The sequence below is a fragment of the Meleagris gallopavo genome, chromosome 1, assembly GCF_000146605.3.
Source record: "Meleagris gallopavo isolate NT-WF06-2002-E0010 breed Aviagen turkey brand Nicholas breeding stock chromosome 1, Turkey_5.1, whole genome shotgun sequence".
Lineage (NCBI taxonomy): Eukaryota > Metazoa > Chordata > Aves > Galliformes > Phasianidae > Meleagris > Meleagris gallopavo.
This window is the reverse complement of record NC_015011.2, coordinates 46,495,672-46,519,451: the sequence shown is the minus strand read 5'-3', so window position 1 is coordinate 46,519,451 and position 23,780 is coordinate 46,495,672. Positions and strand designations below refer to the sequence as shown.

General features: G+C 43.3%; 1 protein-coding gene across 1 annotated transcript; it reads right to left on the bottom strand.

The window, feature by feature from the left end:
* Window positions 1–15,533: 15,533 nt before the first annotated feature.
* On the bottom strand, window positions 15,534–23,774 carry DDX47 (DEAD-box helicase 47). The gene is made up of 12 exons (XM_010709957.2): window positions 23,658–23,774; window positions 23,261–23,354; window positions 21,193–21,381; window positions 20,449–20,520; window positions 19,850–19,968; window positions 19,265–19,336; window positions 19,018–19,134; window positions 18,711–18,857; window positions 18,279–18,416; window positions 16,889–16,959; window positions 16,251–16,380; window positions 15,534–16,155 (listed from the first exon to the last, which is right to left on the bottom strand). The coding sequence occupies exons 1-12, from the start codon at window positions 23,745–23,747 to the stop codon at window positions 16,033–16,035; spliced, it is 1,362 nt and encodes a 453-aa protein (XP_010708259.1). The 5' UTR covers window positions 23,748–23,774; the 3' UTR covers window positions 15,534–16,032.
* Window positions 23,775–23,780: the final 6 nt, after the last annotated feature.

The following is a 23,780-nucleotide window of genomic DNA, read 5'->3' as shown; positions in this document are numbered from 1 at the left end:
CCAGGTCTGGCTGAGTGCTGTTCAGCCAACCGTCTGATAAGGCTCCTTTGACTGCTGGTGCAAACTCCAAGCCCTACGCCTACGAGTGTGCTTTCTGACCAAATAACTGCTTGTAAGATGGAAATGAAGGTCTTGGGATGAAGATTGTCCCACAGCACCTGGACTGAGGGCAGTTGGAAGCCCAGCTCCAGAGACAGCGTCCTCTGGGAACCTGCTGAACGTGGTCTGTGCACATCCCATCATCTTACTGTTCCCACAGGCAGGAAGATCCACATGCTGCTGTCCCCGGGCAGCTTGCCTTTCCTGGCAGCACAGCTCTTCCAAGCACTAAGCCACAGTATCCACAATGCTCCCCAAACAGTGAAGAGGTGGCAATGACAAATTCTTCCTTGCCCTACATTGTACGTCTGGTCTGACACACTAATTGGGACAGTCCCTTATGAAACTGGTGTGTCTTCATTATGGTCATAACTTTGTCTGTTACTTCAAATGTTACTTACCAGGAATATTTTATTATTCTGATTAAGGAATTGACAGCTTGGCCTATCCACAGCAAGCCCTGAACTCAGAAATTCCTCCCACCCTATGAAAGATATGATCCTCCCCAGCACTGCGGGAGTGGCTGTAAATCATAAAATCATTGAATCATAGAATATCTCAAGTTGGAAGGGACCCATAAGGATCATCGAGTCCAACTCCTGGCTCCGCACAGTACCACCCAAAAAATCAGACCCTATGTTTGAGAGTGTTACACAAACACTCCCTGAACTCCGACAGCTTGGGGCCACAACCACTGTCCCGGGGAGCCTGTTCCATGCCCATGCCAGGGCCTGGCTATCAGTGGTTATCTCATCTGTACATTTGTCCTTATTCTTTTGGTTTTGGGATGCTAGTTTATCTCAGGTTTCTGAATGTCAGACACAGAGATAGTCACAAAACACATAAAAATGTGCTCTTCCTCTCTTGTACATGCACTAGAAGCACGTGCAGGAACGCTTGGCTCATTTAGTGAATGGCAGTGCTTGGTGCGTAACTATGGGCTGGGCTGATCCTCATGTCCTTCATACTTTCATTTAACCATAAAATCATGATGCTTTTTGCAGAAAGGCATACCAGATTTTAAAATAATAATAATAATAATAATCTTATAATTTAAGTAGGTCCCTGGCTCCTCCAAAAAAGGAAGCAGCTGCAAAAAATGAGAGGAGGAAAGGAAGGGGCGATAGAGACAAGTTTAGCACTGGCTCAGTGGGACCCAGCTGGCCAAGGAAGAAATCCTCAGAAGCTTTCAAAGGTCACCAGTTACTCGCCAATCTATTTGCATCTTGTCAGAGCACATTATGGACTGCTAGTTACTTTCCTTGTGTTTACACAGATACGCAAAACCCCATGGAAATCAGTGTGTCAAATTACATCAGGTTTGTGGGGAAAAATGAAGAAAAGATAAGAAGATTAACACTGACATTTTCCAGAACGCCTGAGAAATCCTTGTGAGTCAGTCATTAAACACAGTCTGTGCTTTCAAGATACTAATACATGGGGCTGCACTTGTAAAAGCCATCCTCAGTGACCCAGGAATCCAAGTGCTGCTGGCTCCTGGTAGCATGAGAAGTGGTGCTCATGGCTCTCATGTAGTGTGAGGGCAGTAGAGAAGCAGCTTTGGTCTACATCCACTAATTGTGAGCTAGGTATCTAAGTTCCCATTTGAGATGCCATACGATACCCTGCCTGGCTCCTATCAGCTGCTCATGGGTTTTCCATACCTTCTGTATCATACCTTGAAGGTCTTTTCCAATCTAGATGATTTTGTGATTCAGAAATACCTGGCAACACTGTGCAGATGTTTTGGATATACTCACGCATCTCAAATCACCTTACTAGGAATAAGTGGTTCAGTGGAGTTCTGAGGTTCCACTGGCTATTTCAGAGCTAAGATATCCAGTTTATATGTAGGTACCTGGATGAGGATGCTTACCAGATGGACTTTGTTCTGATGTATCAGCACTGACAAATATGAAAAGGTGTTGTAGAGTAACAATCACCAGCATGGGGTTGGCATATAGGATCACAGTATCATTGAATCATAAAGGTTGAAAAAGACTGCTAGGATCATCTAGTCCAATTGTCAGCCCATCCCCACCATGCCCACTAATCATGTCCCTCAGTGCCACATCCACACGATTCTGGAACACCTCCAGGGATGGTGACTGCACCACCTCCCTGGCACTGTGGGACATGGTGCTGATGTGCAGACGATTGGACTAGATGATCCTACCAGTCTTTTCCAATCTTAATGATTCTATGATTTTGTGATACAGTAGCAAATTAACTTGCTTTGGCCATACCATGTCCCTGGACAGATGCTGGTGAATGAAAGGAAGCAGCAGCTGGGCTCTCCCTCTGAGTTGGCACCACTCCTTTCGCCTTTCTCACTACTGGCACTGCCTGATCCTGGGTTACCAATGCCTGGTGCTGCCCACAGCACCCTGCAGCTTGGGGCCAGCCAGGTTCCACCAGCTGCAGCATGGAGCCACCTGCACAGGGCAGAGCACTACGGCCTTTCTCACCTCAGCTGGGTCCAGGGGACAGAGAATGTCTGGGAGTTTCATTAAACCAAGTAATAAAGCAATTAGACGCCTAGGGAGAGACAGTGCATGGCATTCTGTGATGTGTCTAAATAATGTGTTTACTTTTGGTCAGTGATATTGGCTACACTGTGAATACCGTCATTCCTTCTGCTTAGCTACCTGTGCAGTACACTGACAACACAACAGACTCTCTCCTTGAAAAATCCCACCTCCAGCATGTAATGTCCTTCATGCTGTGCTAACAGTGCAACAGCCTCCACCCTGTCCTGCCCCTTCCATTTCCTCCGTCTTTAAATCAGATGAGATATAAACAGTACAACACCCTTGGAAATAGTCATGGAGCAGAGAAATGGCCCAGAGGTGATAGACCAAGCAGCCAGCTCAAAGCACCCTCTCTTTAGCCAGTGCAAGGACAAGGGCAGCATCTGCCATTTCTGGGTGCCACCTCCTCACAAACTGGGCTTTGTGCTGGGGGTCCCAACCATGAATTCCCCATGCTCTGGTTCTGAAAGCAGGTATTCAAGGCTTACTAAAAACCCCATCTAAACATTAAATGATTTTCCTTTGGAACTGAAATATGTGACACCAAGAAGGGAACGATTTCCAAGAGAAAGAAAAAAAGAAAAAGAAAAAGGAAAAGGAAAAGGAAAGGAAAAAGATAAAAACTCATGGCAGCATTCTTCAGAGCTGTTACTTGCTTGCAGCCATCATGTCTTCCAAACTGCATGTATTGCTCCCCCATTTTGAGTTCCACTAAGAAAATAAATGTTTCAAATACGTAACAGTGATGTGCTGCTTTGGCAGAGCGTGCCGGTTGCTGCCTCCTTCTCAGAAGCTTCCTTCTATAAATGAGCTGGATTTGGTCAATCTCTTTCTATTCCTGGCTTCTAAATGCCTGGATTCCTGGTACAGAGGGGTTCATTTTCTGAGAAGAGATTTGTACAAGAAAAGGGCAAGGGGATTTGTTAAAATATTCAGGCCAGTGCACACTGGGAGATGGTTAGATCTCCCATTGCATGGGCGCTGTTGGCGACATGTTTTCTAAGACAGCTCCTCTGCCTTAGAAGCAGAGGCAGTGGTTTGGTTAAGAGGCTCCATAGAGGGTTGTTTCTGTGCAAGAAGCATTCCTGGGAAATCAGGTTGCACACTAAATCTCTTTGCTCAGTGATACAGAAAATTCTGCTTTGAAGCTCCAGCTACCTTATCAAACACCACCGCAGTGACACAAAACAAAGCTGAGATCCAGCACCAGTTTTTCCCCCCACTTCAGACTTCATAAAACAAACAAATAAAGCAAAACCTGCTGATAGGTTTTATTTTTCTATCAGTGTGCTGGTACTGATCTGTACCTCCACAACAGCCAGCGAAAAAAAAACCCAATACCTGGCACAAACTCATTGCCTTTCCTAGCTAAATTATCAGAAATACCACTACATTTACATGGTTATTCTTAATCTGGCACATCCTGTTGTGTGATATGGCTGTGCACAAATCTGCTATTGGCTGCAGAACCATGGCATCAGTCAGCAGTTTCTGTCTGTGTGCTATCCAGCCAAAGCTAGTCATTAATTGATGACATGATTCTTCATGAAGGCAATGAGTTACAGCGAGGAAAAAACAAAAGGAACAAATGAAAGGTAAAATTGAAGGCAATTGGTTCATAGCCTATTGCTCCTGCAGATTTTCTCGCAGTATGGAAGAGGTTCCCATGGCAGGCAGGTTGTGATGACTGGATGTCACCAGTGGCAATGTCACCTCTTGCAAAGCTACTGAAAAGCCACCCATGCAGGTCAATGGGAAAATCAAGCAGGCTTCAAGAAGGTGTAATTAATGTATTTGATAACGCACACAGTTTTGGTGTCAGCCCTGGAGATGGAGTTTCCCTTCTGGGTACTTCAGTCTTTATGTTGTACTATAAAGGCAGCTATTCTGACCTGCAGGACCCAAAGTGCCCCAGATACTGCCTTGCTGGAGGTTTGGGACTACACCTTATCTTTTTACTCCTCACTCCAAAGCATGTTCTTGAATGAGTCTCCCAGCACAACATTTGCCAGGAGAAATCAGTTGTACTGATGTGAAGATTTTTCTTCGTGTTTCCTCCTGTCCTACCTGCTGAAGACAAGTGATGCTTTATGATACCTCCAATCCTCTGGTATGACCGTTGACTGACATTAAGCTCCCCAGGGGCCATAGCGATGTTTACTTTATGCATGCCTCTCCATTTGCCAGTTAAGCAGCCTTAAAATCGATGACATCATGATACATATTCAAATAGTTGTACTTGGGGAAAAAAGCAGGGGGAAACAGTGCCCCATTGTATCTGTTTAACTGAGGCAGAAGTTTAAATGGGTGTGCCTGTGACAGCATTCCAGCCCTAGCTGCTTGCTCCTGTGAAATGCTGCCTCTCGTTGCAGCCTCTGGCCGATCTCGCTGGGCACACTGCTGTGCACAGACACACATTCCTGCACGCAGGCATGCACAGGTAGCAGCAGCCGCACCCAGCCCCGCACACCTGTGGCTCTCCTGCCTCTACCACTGCAATAGGTATTAAAAACAGATATCAATATGGGATTTGTAAGGGCGAAGGGGTTGGTGAAAGCAGGAGCCAGGCAAGCTAAGAGAGGGAGAAGACAGTTGCAAGCAGCAACATCACAGAAAGCGCTTTGCCCTAAAAATTCACTGCAGGATGTTCAGTGTATGCTCCTCTGGAGCAGGAGCCCTTCTTAATCTGCACTCTATAAATGCTGCTTAATGCAGTAGCTGCCCTTTGTAAAGACGGAGCACTTAGGCCATATATTTGAATCCTTGCCAGAGAGATTAAGTACTTGAGAAGAGGAGCTGAGGTCCTAATCTAATCCATTTCATTATTCTCTCTTTTATTCTATCATAATAAAGAGTGGAGATCTCAAGGGGAGAGCTGACTGGAGGGTGCTGCAGTCTGTGCATAGAATTCTCACTCAGTGTTTTATATTTTCCAATAAATGCAAAGGAAAACCAACTCCTAGCATATGCAGCCTAATGCAAGGAGCAGCTCATACAGCAAGGAGTACATGCACTCTTCATCACTCCTTTACCAAAAATCCAACATTCTTTTGAAACTTCAAAAGGAAATTTCCACTGGTGATTCAGACCAGATGGTGGGACCTCCCGCTGCTGGGATGGTTTCTGCTTCACCTAAAGCCTGCATTCCAGATAAAACTGGGGCTGTCTGCTATCACACCAGTGTGTTCCTCTTCCTGTCCTTGGTGGTCATGAAAGACATTGCAAACATGCCACGTGTACACAGACATACCCAAACAACAGGCAGTGATGAGTTTGAAAACAACACGACGCTGGTGAACGTCACATAGAAACCTCTGCACTCCAGGAACATCCAGTCTGGTACTGGGCCGAGGGCTGGAAGGGGGAAAGGATATCCAAACCGGGGAGATACGGCAGGCTGCCAATTCTCTGGTCTTAACTACTTTTCCTCCAAACTTCTTGACAGCCTAGGAGCACCCTGAAGCTAGGGGGAAGAACATTAATATCCTGTCATTATTGGTAGCCAAATAGAGAGGACTTAGCAGGGAGGAGACAGGTTTACAAGGCTTCTGGCATGCAGTATGGAGAAAGATAGTACATGCCAGTGGATTTTGTTTGGTCCAATTTGGACCAATAACCTCAATAAACTCGCTCTCTGGAGCCCCTGCTCCCTGCTTCTTTCCAGACTCAGCAGCCCTGGACTGCTCTGTTTGGTAAACAAAGTGACATCCCCCCTAGTGACAATCATACTCCAGGGAAGGGTTTAATGAAGGTGTAGTTGCCAATTAATCTTCTTAGAAATGCAAACACAGCTTCAGCTAATGATAGGAGCTATCCAACAAAACATCAGAAAGATGAGGGACTGCTCTTGGTGTATGTGTGATAGGGCAAAGGGAGCTACGACCTTCCCACAGGTTCTGCTTCTATTTCACAGTCACTGCATTGCCTGATAATCCCTTCCTTGCTCATTATTAACAAACCACTCTAACAGACATTTGTTTATAGTAATGAAAAATCTACTGGCAAGGGAACAGCTGTCCTGGAAAGGCTTTGAAGTACTTTTCCAGGAAGCCATGGCCACATACAGGATCTCACCCCAAGGTAACACTTAACTGCTGTTGAGCACCAGGAATCACCACCATGTTTTCAGAGTAAGCAGTACCACGCCTATGGGACCTGCTGGGTGTTTTATTTAACCATACAGAAAAATCATCACCTTCGTGTTTACATTTTTAAAAGGCAAAAAAATTTTGGCTCTGACCTGTTTGGCACGTGGCACATCACATCATGTGTGGAATGGGCTAAGGTTACAGGGCCACAATGCACATAAAGGCAGCAATTACCATGAGATTTTACACTACATGGAATAAGAGTCTCAATGGTATTCTGCAGTGAGGCAGCTGATGAATCACCACCAACCCTATGACCTGGCACACTAGCCTTTCACAGCCTACGCAGTCTATCCTGCTCTAAGGAGCTAGCCACAACCTGACAAGCCAGCTCATGGTCACTTTCCCTAAGCCAGAACTGAAATCACTCAGTGGATCTGAAGCTGTGCTGAACCGGAGCTGCATTATATCAGGCTTTGTTCTTATCTGACAATCCAAGTAAGAAACACATCCAACTCATAATGATTCACCTGTCTGATTAGCAGCATGTTTTTTCCCTAGAGGTAAAGGCAAAGGAAAGTGACAATCCACATGTGATTCTGCCAAGCAAAACACACATTATGGATGTGTTACATGACAGTCAGGTTTCTTTAGCAAACAGCATCTGTTGCTATCCCATTTCCAATTAAAAAATGTTTGCAATTACATAACAATTGATCCTGAATCTCGATACTGGTTAATTTAGCTGTACAAATGGTTAAAACTTCTGCTGGCCAGTTGAAGTCTGACTTTCTTAACTAGTCATCTGTATTTATTAAGTAGAGAGAAATGAATCTGTTGAGTGCTACTGGTTAGGATGTATCTTGCTCTTTCAATGCAGCAGAAAATTTTGATAGGTTTGCCCTCTATTTAACCATCCCTTTCCTTACTCACCAAACAGATTAAGACAAGTTGCTGAAAATAAATGAATGATCTCTTTCTAACAAGAAGTTTCACACTATCAAGCAAGAGGAGATTGGTCCAGTGGACCCAAGCAATATAGTCTCCACTGCCTTGTTTCACTGATCTTATTGTTTTATATACTCTAGAGCATCTATCAACACAGATCCCACTCCATCATGACTAGATGAGATATGCTTGCAGTTGTGCAATGAGGGGACCTCCACCTGCGTGGGGCTATAAGTAGATTCCTCTGGCAGAAGGCTTCAAAGCACAGAGGCGTCTCCTCTGCCATCAAGAGAGGGAGAACAATGCAGGAACTGCTGAGACAGTTTGCATCTCCCCACGCCCTGGAAAACGCAAGACAGGCAGTGCTGGAGGAAAATGGCCCAGGCAGGCATCTACCTATTATGCCTATTAGCAAGGAGAAGTGCCTGCACGACCACATCATAGTGTGATGTGAGCAGCAAAACAAAGAACTGGCTGAGTATCTGAGTATCTTAGGGATCTGCCTACAAGCTGCTTAGAGGGGCAAGGTAAGCAGGAGAAGGTGCAACAGGTGCTTAGAAAAGGGCACGAACAAATGATGAATGCATGAGGCTATCATGGTGAATGAAGGGAGTCAGACATGTAGGGATAGATAAAGAGAGCGAGGAGATGGCATGTCCCCAAAAAGCACAAACTACTGGAAGCTCAAAAAAGGCATCATGTTCTGGGGCACACCAAGCATGATGAAATCCTGCTCAGAGAAGATCTCAGCAGAGTTCAGCAGGCCTGTGCCAGCTCAAGGAGCAAAGCATTTGGGTGCCAGTTAATTACATGAAGCCCTTGGAACAAATAAGTCAGTGTGCACAGAGGCTGGAAGGCAGGGAAGGAGCTGCACCCTGGGAGCTGTGGGCGGAGGAGCTCCCTGCCCCAGGCCATGCAAGGAAATTCCCTTGCTTACATTATGGCAGAGATGGCTCCAGGCTGTTCCTACAGGGCAGCACCACCCAGGATCTCTGTCACTGCATGCTTCCAAAGGCTAGTGGAGTCCCTTGGTCAGCTTTATCTGATCAGACAGTAGGAGAGGACTGGGTGGTGATGAAATCCTGCAGACAGCGCAAAAAAAGCAGCGCTTGCAACTTTTTGCTCACCTGGGCAATAAGATTTCACTGAGGTGCTGTGCAGGCAGGCTAATCTGCTTGGAGGTTCCAGTACAGCCTCCTATGTCAGGCTGCCCTGGCTTGTACCTCAAACACTTCCAGGTAAAGCTGAATCTGGGGCAGCGCACACATTCACTAGCAATTTCCTTCAATCCAAGATTCATTTTAAGGCTCAGCGTGGCTTCTAGTGCAGTTATCTTATTTCAGCAAAGCAGGCAGAGAATTACACATTCATACAGTCAGTGTAAGGCCAATTAGATGAAAGTCCAGATCCTGAAAGTCAGACAACTTCAAGCAAGACAAAGCCGCCTCGCCATGGTTGGCTTCACATTTCTGCTTCTGAAAGGTCTTTCTCCATCTAGAGGTAACAGCTCTATGCAACTTAGCATCTAGCTTGTGAAGAACTTCTCTCTCACCAGTCATTTTTATTCCTCCATTTTCACATGTTAATAACTACTACATAATCCTTTCTGCAGAGTTCAGCGTATTTTTGGATGTTAACCTTAGAAGAAAGAAGGAAAGCATCTCCCCCAGCACCACCTACGTGAACTGATAGTACACAGTTCTGTGGAGTTTGTCAGAGAAGAGCAGGGTTAACATGGCCAACATAGCTAAGCCTTCCCACCAGGAGGCTGCCCTGGCTCTGGCAGGTGAGGCTAAAGAACATGGCAAGGAAGGGTCCAATTTAAGGACCTAATCTGTGTCCTGCTTAGCACAGGACAAACAAATACTGCTGCTTCAGGGTTTTTATCTTCCTTGCCAAGAAAGAATGATCAAACAGCTTCCCAAAGAGTTTGTTTAAAAAAAAAAATAAAAAAAAAGAAAAGGAAAAAACACATACACAAAGCAACAAAACAAACCAAAACCCTCAGAACCTCTGCTGTGTGTATGAGATAAAGAGGATTTCATTGAGACTATGCCTGCCAGCAAGGTGCCCTTCCTTTGTACAACAGATTTATCAACAGCTGGAGGCTACAGAGCCCTGCACCGACCACATCTTTCTCAAAGTAAGCAGCTTCTGTTGAATTCAAAAGAGCCACAACTGCCTGCAGTTGGATTTTCAAAGGAGCATAGCAGTCACATACTCACAAAAAGAGCAGAGATCGTAATTACAGCAATTGTTCTTGCATCAGCTTAACCAAGCAGTGATGGGGAGGGAGAGCCCCTATTAGCCACAAAGAGCCATTCATAGGGCAGACCAGATGGTAGCATCTGACTTGCAAAAGAAGCACTGGCATTTTTAAAGTGAGGTAGCCCAGAAATCATGGAGAGGGTCTTCAAAAATTCATCTTTTGACCTACATAGAAGCAATTTAACCAGAGTAAGAGGAGTCATATCTGATTGAGAGCCTTGGAAGAACCAAAGGGTCAGTATGCTAACAACATTTTGCAGGGACCCACTACAAACCTGACTTAGAAGAGCAAGCCTGGCTGCACCAGACCACCAAACAGGCAGAATGAAGGCTCTCTCTAATTCGATCTTAGTATGAGTAGACTAGCAAGTTATTTCTGATATTCATTACATAGATAACAAAGTAACAAATGATTATAGATGATCTATTCTGGACAGTAGAGCCAATACTCTGTTTGCATTTTTTTAAAGTTTGCATTTTCACCTAAACTTTTATTGATATTTGGAAGAGTGACTCCAAGATTCCAAGTTAATATTAAAGCAGTCCTCATCAAAGGGTGCAGAAAGCCTTAGAGAAAGAAACACCTACACAGCTTGAGCGTATCTAGTGGAAAACTGCCCATAGATCTGCAGAATCTTTAAGAGGTATTTGAGATCTGCAATTGGAGGGAAGGAAAACTGACTCTGTTTATGTTCTGTCAGTGGAGTCTATTAGGGCATCTGCTTCATGCTGTTGATTGTATTTGGGAATGACCTGTCATTAACAACCATACAGAGCCTCTGGAATACATGAGGATAAGCAGCTGTATGCATGCACATGAACAGCAGCAATAGGAAACCAGCCACCAGTGGCAAATTTATCATTCCTTATTTTTTTGTTGCTTTAAATAAAACTAAACAAGCTTCTCTCCCAGGCTTGCTTTAGGGATCCTGCACCCCAATTACACTGCTATTCCAGGGAAGAAGTTATTATTGTGACTCCAACTTCGTTGTGCATAGACCTTTTCCTAGGCCAAAACCAAGAGATTTAATTTTTAACTCCATTAATGAAGCAGGAGGACAAGAAAAACACACAAAGGAATCATTTCCTTCTGGAAAGCCAGCATAACCAAATCAATTCAATCTTATCATGAAATCCTTCCCTCTACCTCACACGAATGACTTGCAGAGCAGGATTTGCTCTTTGCCTTTCTTTGCACAAAGATATATTTGTGTGTGAAAAATCTTAACAAGGATAAAGAGAATTTAAATCAGTCCATATTGGAAACATGCCAACTAGAGGCCTGTCAACAGGGTTCTATCTCTGCCTTTACAAGGATTTAAATGGAAGATAAAGTATTTACCCTTTTGGCAAAGAAAGCCCACAATGTCTCCCATTCCTCAAGAACACTTGGAAATACCAAGCTCAGTGCATAATGGGAGGCAGAAACTTCTAACAGTCTTATCTCTAGAGTTTATTTCAAAAAGGCAGAGAAGCAGCAAGTATATCTCTGCAATTATGATGATCCTCCAGCACAGAAGGCAAAGAAAATCTTGCTGTATGCTCTCTTTCTTGTGGGCATGCTGAATTACTCTGTAAGCCTCTAGTTAGCCCAGCTTCAGGCTTCCAGATAAATCCCTGAGAAGCGCTGAGCAAGCTCCAAGGGCACAACAGGACGGTCCTCAGGACTGGCATAGCTGTATCTGCCCCTGGACCAGAGAGGGAGAAACCATTCTTTTCAGGTACCAAAGGCAAAACAATCTCAGTTTTTCCTTTTAAGTAGTCACTCAGGAGCTTTCATAGTTTGACCAGGAAAAAAATCATCTATAGACTAAGAAAACTTCTTTCAACTTTATTTTTTTTCTCTCTCCTCAAAGTTCAGGGGTTAACCCAAAGCTTGGGCTTCTATGTCAGAAACTTCTGATTCTCCAAGTTTACACAGTGAGAGTTTTTCCACAAAATGAATTGCTAAGTATTTAGACAACAGTCAGTAAGAATCCAGAGTGACTACATAACTACTACTGGCATCAAAACTGGATTTTTACAGTATTTGTTTGCTCTGCAACATTTACAAGAATTACTCCTCAAATGTTCACAGAAGCTCCTCACATGCTACCTCAGGCAAACCACAACTTCATATTTGCACAACAGTTCATATTTATATAAGATCAAAATGCCTCTGTGTTCCACAGGTCATGCAATCAATTTCATTCCTCCTCAAGTACTTCCAATGGCTTTTAAGTATGTTGGATATTTTCCTTTTTCCTGTGCTTAATACAACTGTGAATGTTTTCTAATTTCAGCTTCACTTCATAATTCATAACACTCCAGATTCCCAATCACTTCTTACTCAGAGTTCCTACCTAAACTGAGTCTCTTCAAAGCACAGATAAATGGTTCATGCTAGAATGTCATCACATACAGCTTACTCTCTGTCATCTCTATTTTTAGGGGGTTAGAATCATAGAATGCACTTCAAGTTCTGGACCATGGTGGGATTGCAAAGAATGCTACCTTTTGGCAGCTATTCTCTCAGTATGTATGCAGAATAACAACAACAAAAAGGAAACAGATAGGTCTGCACGCAACACTACTTTCATCCCTGACACCAGTGTTTAATTTCACTCTTCCTCCCCAAAGGCTTGTCCCACCTCTGCTGTCTCTGTAACATTAAATTGAAAGACACAATATTCCTGTTCTTTACTGCTTGACATAGACATCTGTGCAGCATTAGAAATCAAAACTATAAAGCATTTTTAATATCATTACAAGCACATAAACAATCATGTCATCAACTTTGGGAAGTACAGAACTGTTTCAAACTGCAAACATCTCTGTTGAAGGTATCTTGAGAATACGGTTTTTACTGAACTGTTTGAGTTTCAACCATAAAAACTGGCAGACTGTTCTAGCCTGATCCTGCTTTATGGGACCAGGATTAATCCTTCACCTCAGCTCTCTGATGTGCAGAGGCTTGAGAGGCTCTCACAGAAGTGTGCTTCAGAATTACCCCCTAAGTATCCACCTGACTGAACAAACACTGGCAGTGGTTCTTACACAGAAGCACGAAGCCAAACACATATCAGTACTGGTGTTTTCTTTTATCCAGAGGGACAGGTCTTGCTCCTTTTTCTCCCCTCATGTTTCATTAAACCATCTACAGATTTTCCTTTAGTCTGGATGTGAGATGTTTTGACTCAATTTAATCGTTAGACACTCCCTATCCTACTTCAGTTATATAAACACCCTCCAGCCCAACCCTCATAACACTGTCACGGTATGAAACTATTTCCTGTCACTTCAACCTGTTCAGATATTTTTGGTTGAAATTGAATGTGCATACCTGTAGCAGCTAGGTGAGGCACCAGTGAGAATGTGGGTGGGGGCAGACCTTTGCTTTTCTTGCGCCAAGGACTTCTACAGTTTGTCATGCCACCCAAAGGGAGGTGGCCAAGTGTCTAAGAGTGACTCAAGGAGTGACTCTACATCCTTTTTATAAGGAGTAAACTGCTACTATTCTGCACTACTCTTACCAGTAGAGGACCTTTGATCCCAAGAAGGGAAACGACAGATCCTCCCTGCTGATGCAGTCTTCCACCCAACAAATGAGCAGAGGGTAAAGGATCTACCAGTCAATTAAACATCAGCAATTTCCAGAAGGAATGACCCTGTCCCACCTCCTCCAGCAGTAAAAGTTGCCTTTCACATCACTTTACAAGGTTGACTCTGTATGCCACCTAAGTTACATTGTTAGGATAGTATTGACAGGCTAATAATAAAGAGTCCTAGAGACTTAGAGAGATATAATCTTCATTTGTTGATAGCAGGTCCAATCCTGTCCAGTTTGTGAATCACTGCATTTAACAATCCGCAAACCAGAAGAGCAGTTGAGAGCTCCCTTGCTCCACAGCATTTGCATCTCATCTCTTATGCTCACTCAAATTCCTCTATTTTCTCATCTCTGGTATATCACAGAATGGCCAGGGTTGGAAGGGACTTCAAGGTTCATGAATCTCCAACCCCCCTGCCACACGCAGGGCCACCAACCTCCCCATTTAATACTAGACCAGGCTGCCCAGGGCCCCATCCAATCTGGCCTTGAACACCTTCAGGGACGGGGCATCCACAACCTCTCTGGGCAGCCTGTTCCAGCACCTCACCACTCTCTCTGTAAAGAACTTCCCCCTGACATCCAACCTAAATCTTCCCTCTCTCAACTTAAAACCATTTCCCCTTGTCCTGCTGTTATCTACCCTTTCAAAGAGTTGATTCCCCTGCTGCTTGTAGGCTCCCTTTAGGTATTGAAAGGCTGCAATGAGGTCACCCCGCAGCCTTCTTTTCTCCAGGCTGAACAAGCCCAGCTCCCTCAGCCCGTCTTCGTAGGGGAGGTACTCCAGTCTCCTGATCATCTTTATGGCTCTCCTCCGGACCCTCTCCAACAGCTCCCTGTCTTTCTTGTACTTTCTTATCCTATGGCTATTTCCTCTTACCTAAGGGAATGACTACTAAAGGGACATGCAGAATTAATATACTTTGCCATTTTGCCTCTCTGCACCAAGATCAATAGAAGATTTGCATACTCTTTCTCCACTGTAAGAATATTTTCAGCTGTCAACAGACATGAATTCTGTAGTGTTATGTATCTGCCATTGAGCCTACACTGCTTTAGAATTAACATACTTGAAATTGAATATTTGGAAAATTTGAGTTAACTACTAGAAAAAAAAGGACACAGACACTTCTCACAACAGTGAGTACATCTCTTCCTCATGAAGAGAAAAGACAACATAAAATATGTTGTCTCTATTTCAAAATAGCTTAGTCAAAACCCACCTTTTCTAGAATGTCTCGCCTCAAAATTATAAAAACATTCTGACCAACACAAATGTATATATAAGATACATGCTGATACTATGAAATATCAATTTTGCCATTTTTTAGTATTGCAGTAGTTTTTGATTTCCATTTACACCATAAAGAATAAACTTTTGAACACTGTCTTTCATGAGCAGAAAGTCCAAGTTTCTGTGTTGAATGATCATGAAGCAGCTTCTCACCTATCTCTGGCCCAAGAAAAGTGGCAAGTGCAAAAAATTTTAGTGCCAATGGGAACTAGCATTATCCTTCTAACTTGTAGTGAAGAGAAGTACACTCCTTCCATTTTTGTAAGTCTGTAAGACTCTGAACTCGGTACAAGACAGAAAAACTGCCAGAGGAAGAAACAGGGTGATGCAAAAGAACCTCTTCAAAACCTGTTTCTCTGTTACCAAGCTCATGGGCTGCTTTTCTATGTAAATACTACCCTCTTGTGTTAGTTTGTAAGTACTACAAGAATCAATCGCAAAACCAGAGAAAACCAACCAAAAAAAAACCCAACCACTAAATGCACACCTCCCCTTGATCATACCAATCCTTACATACTTTCAACTGAATTCCAGGCAGTGAACAGCCCAATCAGCCAGAACAGGCTCTCTCTGTTGGACCACTCTTCACCTGACCCACTTAAGATATTTATGTCACATCTGAATCACTAGTAAGAATGATGTAAGAGGAAAACCTTCTGGTAGAGCTGATATTCCAAATAAGCAAAACAGGTCACTGACAATACAAATAAAACCAATTTGCTTTAAAATTAAGCTATATTTGGAGTTCTGTGAGTCACACGTCCTTAAGGCAAAATCATCATGGATGTACAGTGGAAACTTGGTTACTTCTTTAAACTTTTTCATCTCTTCCTTCTTCCTTCTGGCAGTCCAATTTGATCCCAGAGGTACTCAGTGAGTTTGGATACTGAGACAGAGGCGGCAGCAATGGGAAAGCTGCACCCATCTCTTTGAGGATGAGCTGGGCCATATCATACAGGCTTCCATTCCCTAAGGGGACAACTTGGCTTCACTGAAAGATTATATCGCACCACTGTACCACAATGACCAAGCTCAGTCTGTAAACGGTGAAGCAGAAGAGAGGAAGACCTTTTAGGCCTTTTCCATACAGAATGCCCAATGCAACATTAAGCAGTTCTGAAAAAAAAAAATCCACTGCAGATGGCTGTGAAGACTATTTTTTGCCAAGCTCTTGTAGCCATAAACAGGAAAGTAAAAGTTCGTCCAAACACTGAGCTAGAAGGCTTTTCGTTTCTTCTTTTTCCCACCTGCCACCTTCTTCCTGACACCAAGAGCTTCTTCTGTATCATCATCATCACCATTCCGAGATCGCTTCTTCTCTCCCTGTTCCCTCAGCTCCTGCAACACAATCAAGAGATTGATAAAGAGTTAGGGCAGACAAGGAAATTCACACCACCACTGAGAGTACACAAGGATGAAGTGTCACCACTCACCATTCGAGCAAACCTCTGGGCCTCAGCCACACGCTCTTGTAGCATCATAACTTCCTCCTCTTGCATGGGGAATGCTGGCAGCTTCTTGCCAATCAGGTGTTCAATGCGCTGAAACAGCTCTACGTCATACCTGAAAAAAGATGCTAGCCTGAATCAGCCCAACTGGGACGCCTTCTGTTACCTCTGTCCACAGACACTGCCCCTAATTGCACCCGATAGATATTTTGTTGGTGGCTTGTGCTAATGCAGAGCAACTCTTAGGTACATCCCAATAATGTCATCCTTCAGGATGGCTTTGCTGATTTACCTCAAAAGTATCTGGGCAAAGACTTCATTCAGCAGTTATAAAAACATGAAAATCTATTTAATCTGTATCAATTATTACAAAAAATGTACATATATTATGCAGTGAAGTTATAAACAAATAGTTCCAATAATTACATAGCTGCTTCTAGAATTTACCTTAGATCTTTCTCTCTCCCCTCCTTGAACTTTGAATGCTCTCCTTTTTCACTAAAGAAATCCAACTGGTCCCTCAAAATGAAACACAGTATTTTCCTCTCATCGAGGATGAGGCCAATGCACTCTGCTTTGAAAGACAACTAGGAAGAATAAGTCTGCGACATTTAAACACTTACTGTGTGACAAATGTGATTGATTTGCCAGATCTTCCAGCTCGAGCTGTTCTTCCAACACGATGAATGTAATCCTGAAAACAATTTTCTTGATAAGCGAAAGGACATACACACCACGCACAGAAAAGAGCTGGGGAAGATCCACCCTTATGATTGTTTCTTTCTTTATGGGGAGAAAAGAGTCAGGATTTGATACACTAACTGTATGCAGTATTAAAGGTTTGATAAGACACTGGCTTGTGGAAGCGTGTATTTGGTTTTAACCTTTGATTGCTTTCTAAAAGAAAAGACCACTACTCAAGACCTTAGGAAGCTGTGAGACATGGATGCTAATGGAACTATAACTTCCTCAGAAAGCTAATACTTAAAATAAAAGCAAGCCAATGCTTCTGCCTTCATTCTCAGAATTTAGTTTTCTACCTAGCCTGACTTGGACATAGGCAACCACAATGAAAGGGAGGATAAATGAGAACAGTTTGGAAGTTTCTACTGAGAGCATTCCATTTATATGATTCTGGACTGTTTTCCAGGTTTTATACTGCATTACGGAAGTCAAAACACTCCATGCTTCAGGCAGTACCTGTGGGTGTCACTAAATCATGAGAACACTCAGGATATGTTCTGTGACACGATGAGCTGAGTGGGAGGTGCACAAAAACTGTAATGATGTCATTCATGTGGCTGCTCCCCAACTTTAACTTTTGCCTTTCCATAATGACAAAATCAATTTCTCCTAGGATGAACCATCTTTTTTTGTTTGTTTGTTTGTTTGCAGTGCATGGTACCTTTGATCTATATAGGAACTAGCAGCAAATCTTGAGCTGTACGTCAATGGTGTGCTTTCTGAAACCAAGCTCATGAACAAAGCCACATCCACAAGATAATACTATGCTTTCTACAAAGAAGAAAGCTAGTAACTCACATTTTTCAGCTTGCTATACATCTGTGATACGGAAGTGGAATATATCAAAGATACCATTCTTGATCAACTGAGCATGTGGGAAAATTTTATATTTTAAACGCAGTTTAAGCGTGGATTGCAGGAACACAGATGCCTACTTGAAGCCTGTAATATGTTAAAGCTATTTCCGAAAAGTCTGTAATCTGTTCGATACAGTATTACAAAACACTCTTGAGCAGAAAAAACAAGAGAACAAACATCCCTCATTTCTCCTCTTCTCTTATGGATTGAGTTTTGCAACCCAGATCAGGCCACTCAAACTGAGATATCAACTCAGTCTTTGAGGCCAAACAACTTCTTTTCATCTACATGAGTGTGAAATACACGTTCCATCAGCAGAACAGAGGAAAGTTGTCTTTCTTCCTTTACCTAGCTTCAACACAATATTTCCTGGTGATAGAAGACCCTCAGATGGCACACAGACTAACTTACCTTAGAGTGCGTAGGAATATCAAAGTTTATCACCACATCCACATGTGGGATATCCAGACCTCTGCTTGCAACATCAGTAGCCAGCAGAATAGATCGTGCCTTTGCCTTGAACTTGTTTAAAGAGCCCAAGCGTTTGTTCTGGAAGAGAGGTGGACAGAAAGGAAATGAGAGAATGTTCACTCCGGTTAATATGCTCTTGTTGAAATACTAACAGAGATGAACTGTAGCAGAAACCTCTCAAAAAGAAAAATCTCACTTCTCTAATTTCTAATTACACAAATCAGCAACAGCATCCACATTAGATTAACATCTATGGACCAGTCCAGTCCAGTAGCTGTGAAATGCTTCTGCAAGGTAGCTGTATGTATGGTATAGTCCATTTCCCAAGTGACATGTTTCCTGTCTAGTCCATCCTGTGGGATATGCCCATACCTGACTCATCTGCCCATGGAGAGGAATAGCAGTGAACCCAAGGTTACGGAGCAGTAGAGCAGTCCTCTGAGTATTGTTACATGTACTACAGAATACCATGAAAGAATTTCCAGCTAGTTCATTCAAAATATAAACCAGATAGCTATCCTGTAAAGAGAGGGGGGAAAAAGAGAAATTAATAAAGCAAATAATCAAATATACTATATTAAAGAGTAATTTAACTGTAAAGCCAGAGAAAATATTTTGCAGATGTGGGAACAGTAAGACTAGACATAGAATAGGAAAGAAACAGAAGAAGCAGCGATACCTTGAATTTGGATGGGATGAAAATGTAGTACTGTTGTAGCTTTTCAACCGTCTGATATTTGGAAGAAACAGCACATTTAACAGGATTCTTCAGAGCAGCACGCTGGAGTTTTTGAACCTAGGAAGATCAAAGTAAATCAATACTACATGCTTCTGACAAAGTCTCTGTCCTTGTATCTGCATCAGTCAGTCTAGTTGACAGTACAGCCTGATGAAAGAATAATTAAAGGAAAGTACTCGCCTCTCACCTGCTTGGTCATGGTGGCAGAAAACAGGAACGTCTTCCTGTCTCGAGGAATCACTTTCAGTATCTTATCCACCTGCAGAAGGAAAATGGAAAGAGAAATAATGAGTACAACAGCAGTCAAGACATTAGTCTTCCAAATATAACAGCCATCCACAAGAAGAGTGCTGCATGCATGCATGCAACTTCGGCTTACAGAAGGCACAAATTTCCCCTTTCTCATGGCAAGTTTTGGGCTGATACTTTATTGATAGTTAAGTAGCACAGACTCCAGAAGTCAAACAGCAGTACAAAGAACAGGCAATATTTCTGCAGCAGGGTGTACGTGATTGACAGTTATTGTAGGACACAATGTCAAACATTCCAGAGAAAGCAGCTGACTTCACAGACAAAATGCCTCCTACTTGCTAGCTAGTACTCTGCAGAACTCCGCTAGGTTTAACTCTCACCACAGGCTTCCATGCAATTACAAGATCTTAGTTGCAAATTGCCACTAACTTCCTCAGAACTCCATTTTCTACATGACTGCATGTAATGATCTAAAGGGATTTGTAAGGCATTCCAAAAAGCTCCTTCAGCGCATTCCTACCTCTGTCTCAAAATCCATGTTGAGGATCCGGTCAGCTTCATCCATCACTAGGAACTTCAGAGCTCGTAAGTTGAAGCCCTTGGTATTCTCCAGGTGATCCACCAGACGGCCAGGAGTTGCTACAAGGGAGTCAGAGAGAGCCAGTTAAGAATTAAAAACAAAGATCCAAAGAACTAAGAGTCATCAGTTACAGAAATGAATTATTCACCAAATGTGAGTATAAGTAGGTTGCTTTGTGGTGAGCACTATTTCATCCTTGAAGTGTTTTGAAGTAAGACTAGGCTCCATGAAGAATGCCCATCTTCCCCACTCCCATGAAAACAGCAAAACAAACAGACAGCAGATGAGATGTACTAAGAATGAGACCAGGGTTTTGAATACTTCAGGAGCGTTAAAGGCAATCCAGCAGGAATGCTTTGGAATGAGCTCGTAGCAGCAAGGCTATTGGGGCCTATTTTAGAGACATTAATATCTCAAAATGAAACAAATGAAGGATGTGTTTTTTCCTGCTACCCCAAAGACACAAAAGCTTCTGCCACTCTTTGAATGACTATAATCTAATTATATTCATACTCCATACCTTGTGTATATTGACTTACCAATTATAATATGTGGTTTCTTGGCTAAGGCCAGAGACTGAGACATTGAGTCAATTCCACCAACAATAACCGCTGCAAAACAAACAGAGCACAGTGAATACCTCTGTTTATCACCGGCCAACCTCTAGAGTATAATGTGTTTCTTTTTACTCCCTGCCACCCACAACTCTACACAAACGAAAAGCTTGCTTTCTTTATGAGAATTCACTCTATTTTAGTATATGCCTGACCTTTCCAGGCCTCTTAAGCCACACACTGAAGTACCTAACAGCCTCACTTATTTTGTCACAGTTGAAGAGCTAGAGGCAGAGTCTACTCTGCAGCCTAACTCAACCTCAGAATCTGAGAATTCTTAAAATATCCCAAAAGCCTCTATATCAGCAGCAAATATTAAAAAAAAAAACAACAAAAAAACCAGACTGTTTGTGGGGAAGATTAAACTACATCATATATAGCAGAGCTCTACGCAATGTAACACCAATACAAACTTACTGCTGGGGACATTCTCCGCTATTCCATCTTTAGCAGTTTGGATGTTAAATGCTAAGAGCTGCAGAGTTTTCCATAAGGGAAGACCATAAAGTCAACAGTAGTTTCTCTCCTGTAACTGATATCAGCATCACAAAACTCTTACACCTTGTATTCAACCCTCCATATAAACACTGTCTACTTTTCCTTCGCACTCCGGGAGCTGATCTTCAAGCCTCTAAAACAAAAGCATTCCAGTATCACAAGGCTACTTACCACTGTGGACACCAATTGAGGACCCAAGAGCTTCGAACTGCTCTGAGATTTGGAAGGCCAGCTCTCTTGTTGGTGTAAGGACAAGAGCAAATAAACGCTGAGGTGCATCCAGCAGTGCTTGAAGAATTGGTAAAGCAAACGCTCCTGTTTTCCCAGAGCCGGTTTCTGCCAGTCCAATGATATCTCTGCCTACAAGGCATAGCAAGAAGAGCAAAAAGTGTTACAAATCTGTATTAAATACAGTGGATTTCAAAGAACTGTGCAATAAAGCATAAAAGTTTGCTAAGAATAAAAAGAATAGCCTCGGCAATAAATCCCCTCCTTCATTCCCCCAAAAAGGGCAAGAAACAAAAAAGGTGAAGGAAAACAGAAAGAGATAACAGCAAATTTCAAAACGTCTCTAGAGAATTCTAAAGTGTAACTGCATTTGTACATTGTAAGTTACAGTTCTAATTCCTTTCAATTATGTTTCCGGGTAACATAACAGTGTTCTTACATCTCAAAAGCCACAATGTATTTTATGCTGTAGATTAAAACAGTAATTTAAATCTGCTTGCAGCCAGCAAAGATTAGGATAGTAAGTGCCCTACCCCAAAAAGCAACACTGTAGAACTCATCTGCAGGATTCATTCTCACTTGCTAAATTCCAACAGCTAAGAACATGCTACCGATAGGCTGTAACCCAAAGAAAACTCAGGAATGTTTTCTTTTGCTTTTGAAGAGAATCTTCTACATGGATTAAAAGAGTCTGACAACAGTTAAGTGCCAGGACAGAGCAGGCAATGAAAAGTCATTTCCATTTTAAAACCATTGTCACTACATTGTGCTTCTCTTCCAATTTCGTGATGGATTCTTTTTGAATAAGAGATATTCTAGAGGTAGAAATATTTAGTAAGGTATTTTCCAGTCTTCCAGGATGTTTACAGAAAGACACTGTGGCTTTGTTATTCCTCTCTCCAGAGATCTGATTTCATGGTATCTCCAATTTCAGAGGCAAATTCTCTAGATCTCTAACAGAAGAGGCACAGCCTCAGGCCTGCCAGAAGTGTCCAGCATACCCCTATGTAGTTCAGAGAGACCATGGGCGACACTGACTAGTAGCTCAAAAGACTGGGAACAGTTATACTTACCATGGAGTGCCAAAACTATCCAACAGTAGTGAACAGACAAGAACCTATGCACTAATGTGAAAGCTTGAAATTGAAGGCAATGTTACAAGAGAAATTAACATTCCAGCTCCATCAGAGAAGGACACAAGAATGAAGATCAAAATTACTTCTACATACAGAATTTCCACGAGGAAGATGGGAAAATGCTCTCAACCCTGCCACCTCATAGAATCATTAAGGCTGAAAAGACCACTAAGATCACCTAGTCCAACCATCATCCCATCCCCACCATGCCCACTAATAGTCCATGTACTTCAGTACCACATCCATACATTTCTTGAACACCTCCAGAGACAGCAACTACATCACCTACCTGGGCAGCCTGCTCCCCACTCTTTCTGAGAATAATTTTTTCCTAACATCCAACCTGAACCTCCACTGACACAACATTAGGCCATAAGCTCTTGTCCTATCTTTATTATCTGGGAGAAAAGACCAACTCCCAGCTCACCACAACCTCCTTTCAGGTCACTGTTGAGAGTGTTAAGGTCTCAGTCTTCTCCAAGTTTCCACCAGACAAACAACCCCAGTTCCCTCAGCTGCTCCCCATCAGACTTGCGCTCCCGATCCTTCATAGCTTTGTTCTCTGGACATACTCTGGGGCCTCCGTGTCTTTCTCGTAGTGAGGGGCCCAAAACTAAACACAGCACTTGAGGTATGGGCTTACCGGTGCTGAGTACAGAGAGATGGTCACCTCCCTGCTCCTTCTCACTCCACTATTCCTGATACAAGCCAGGATGCCGTTGGCCTTCTTGCCAACCTGAGTACACTGCTGCCTGACATTCAGCCAGCTGTCAGCTAACACTCTCAGACCGTTTTCATTTGCTCAGAAAAATGGATTCACACAGAGCTCCTGGGGAAGTCATCCCCACACTGTGGATGGGAAACACGCCGCTTACCCTGCAGAGCCACAGGAATAGCTTCCACTTGAATCTTCGTTGGTATCTTCCATCCCAGCTGGTCACAAGCTTCACACAGGACATCCGTCACTCCCTGAGTATCATCGAAAAGAGTGGGAAACAAAGCATCAGTGAGCAACGAACGAAGTCACCAATCAAATACATACTGCAACATAGTCGAGCTTGTCTCCATCACAGCCAAACCCCAAACCCGGTCCCGCGCAGCACCGCAGCGACATCCGCGCACGTGGCCGTCCCATCACCGGCACTGGCGGCTCCACCGAGCACGGGGCAGCTCCTCCCCTCTCCCCGCTGCAGGCCTCATCTGCCGAGGTGAGGGCAGGCGGATGCTTCTCGAGAGCGGCGCAGACTGCAGCGAGCCCCAACTCCGCCTCACCAGGTCCTTGAAGCTCCGCGCCTCTTCCACCACCGGTACCTCCTCAGCTTCCAGCCCAGCCGCCTTCCCCGTCTCCCCTCCCGCCGCCATGTTGGATCTTCCTTCCGGCGCGGCGCAGGGCAC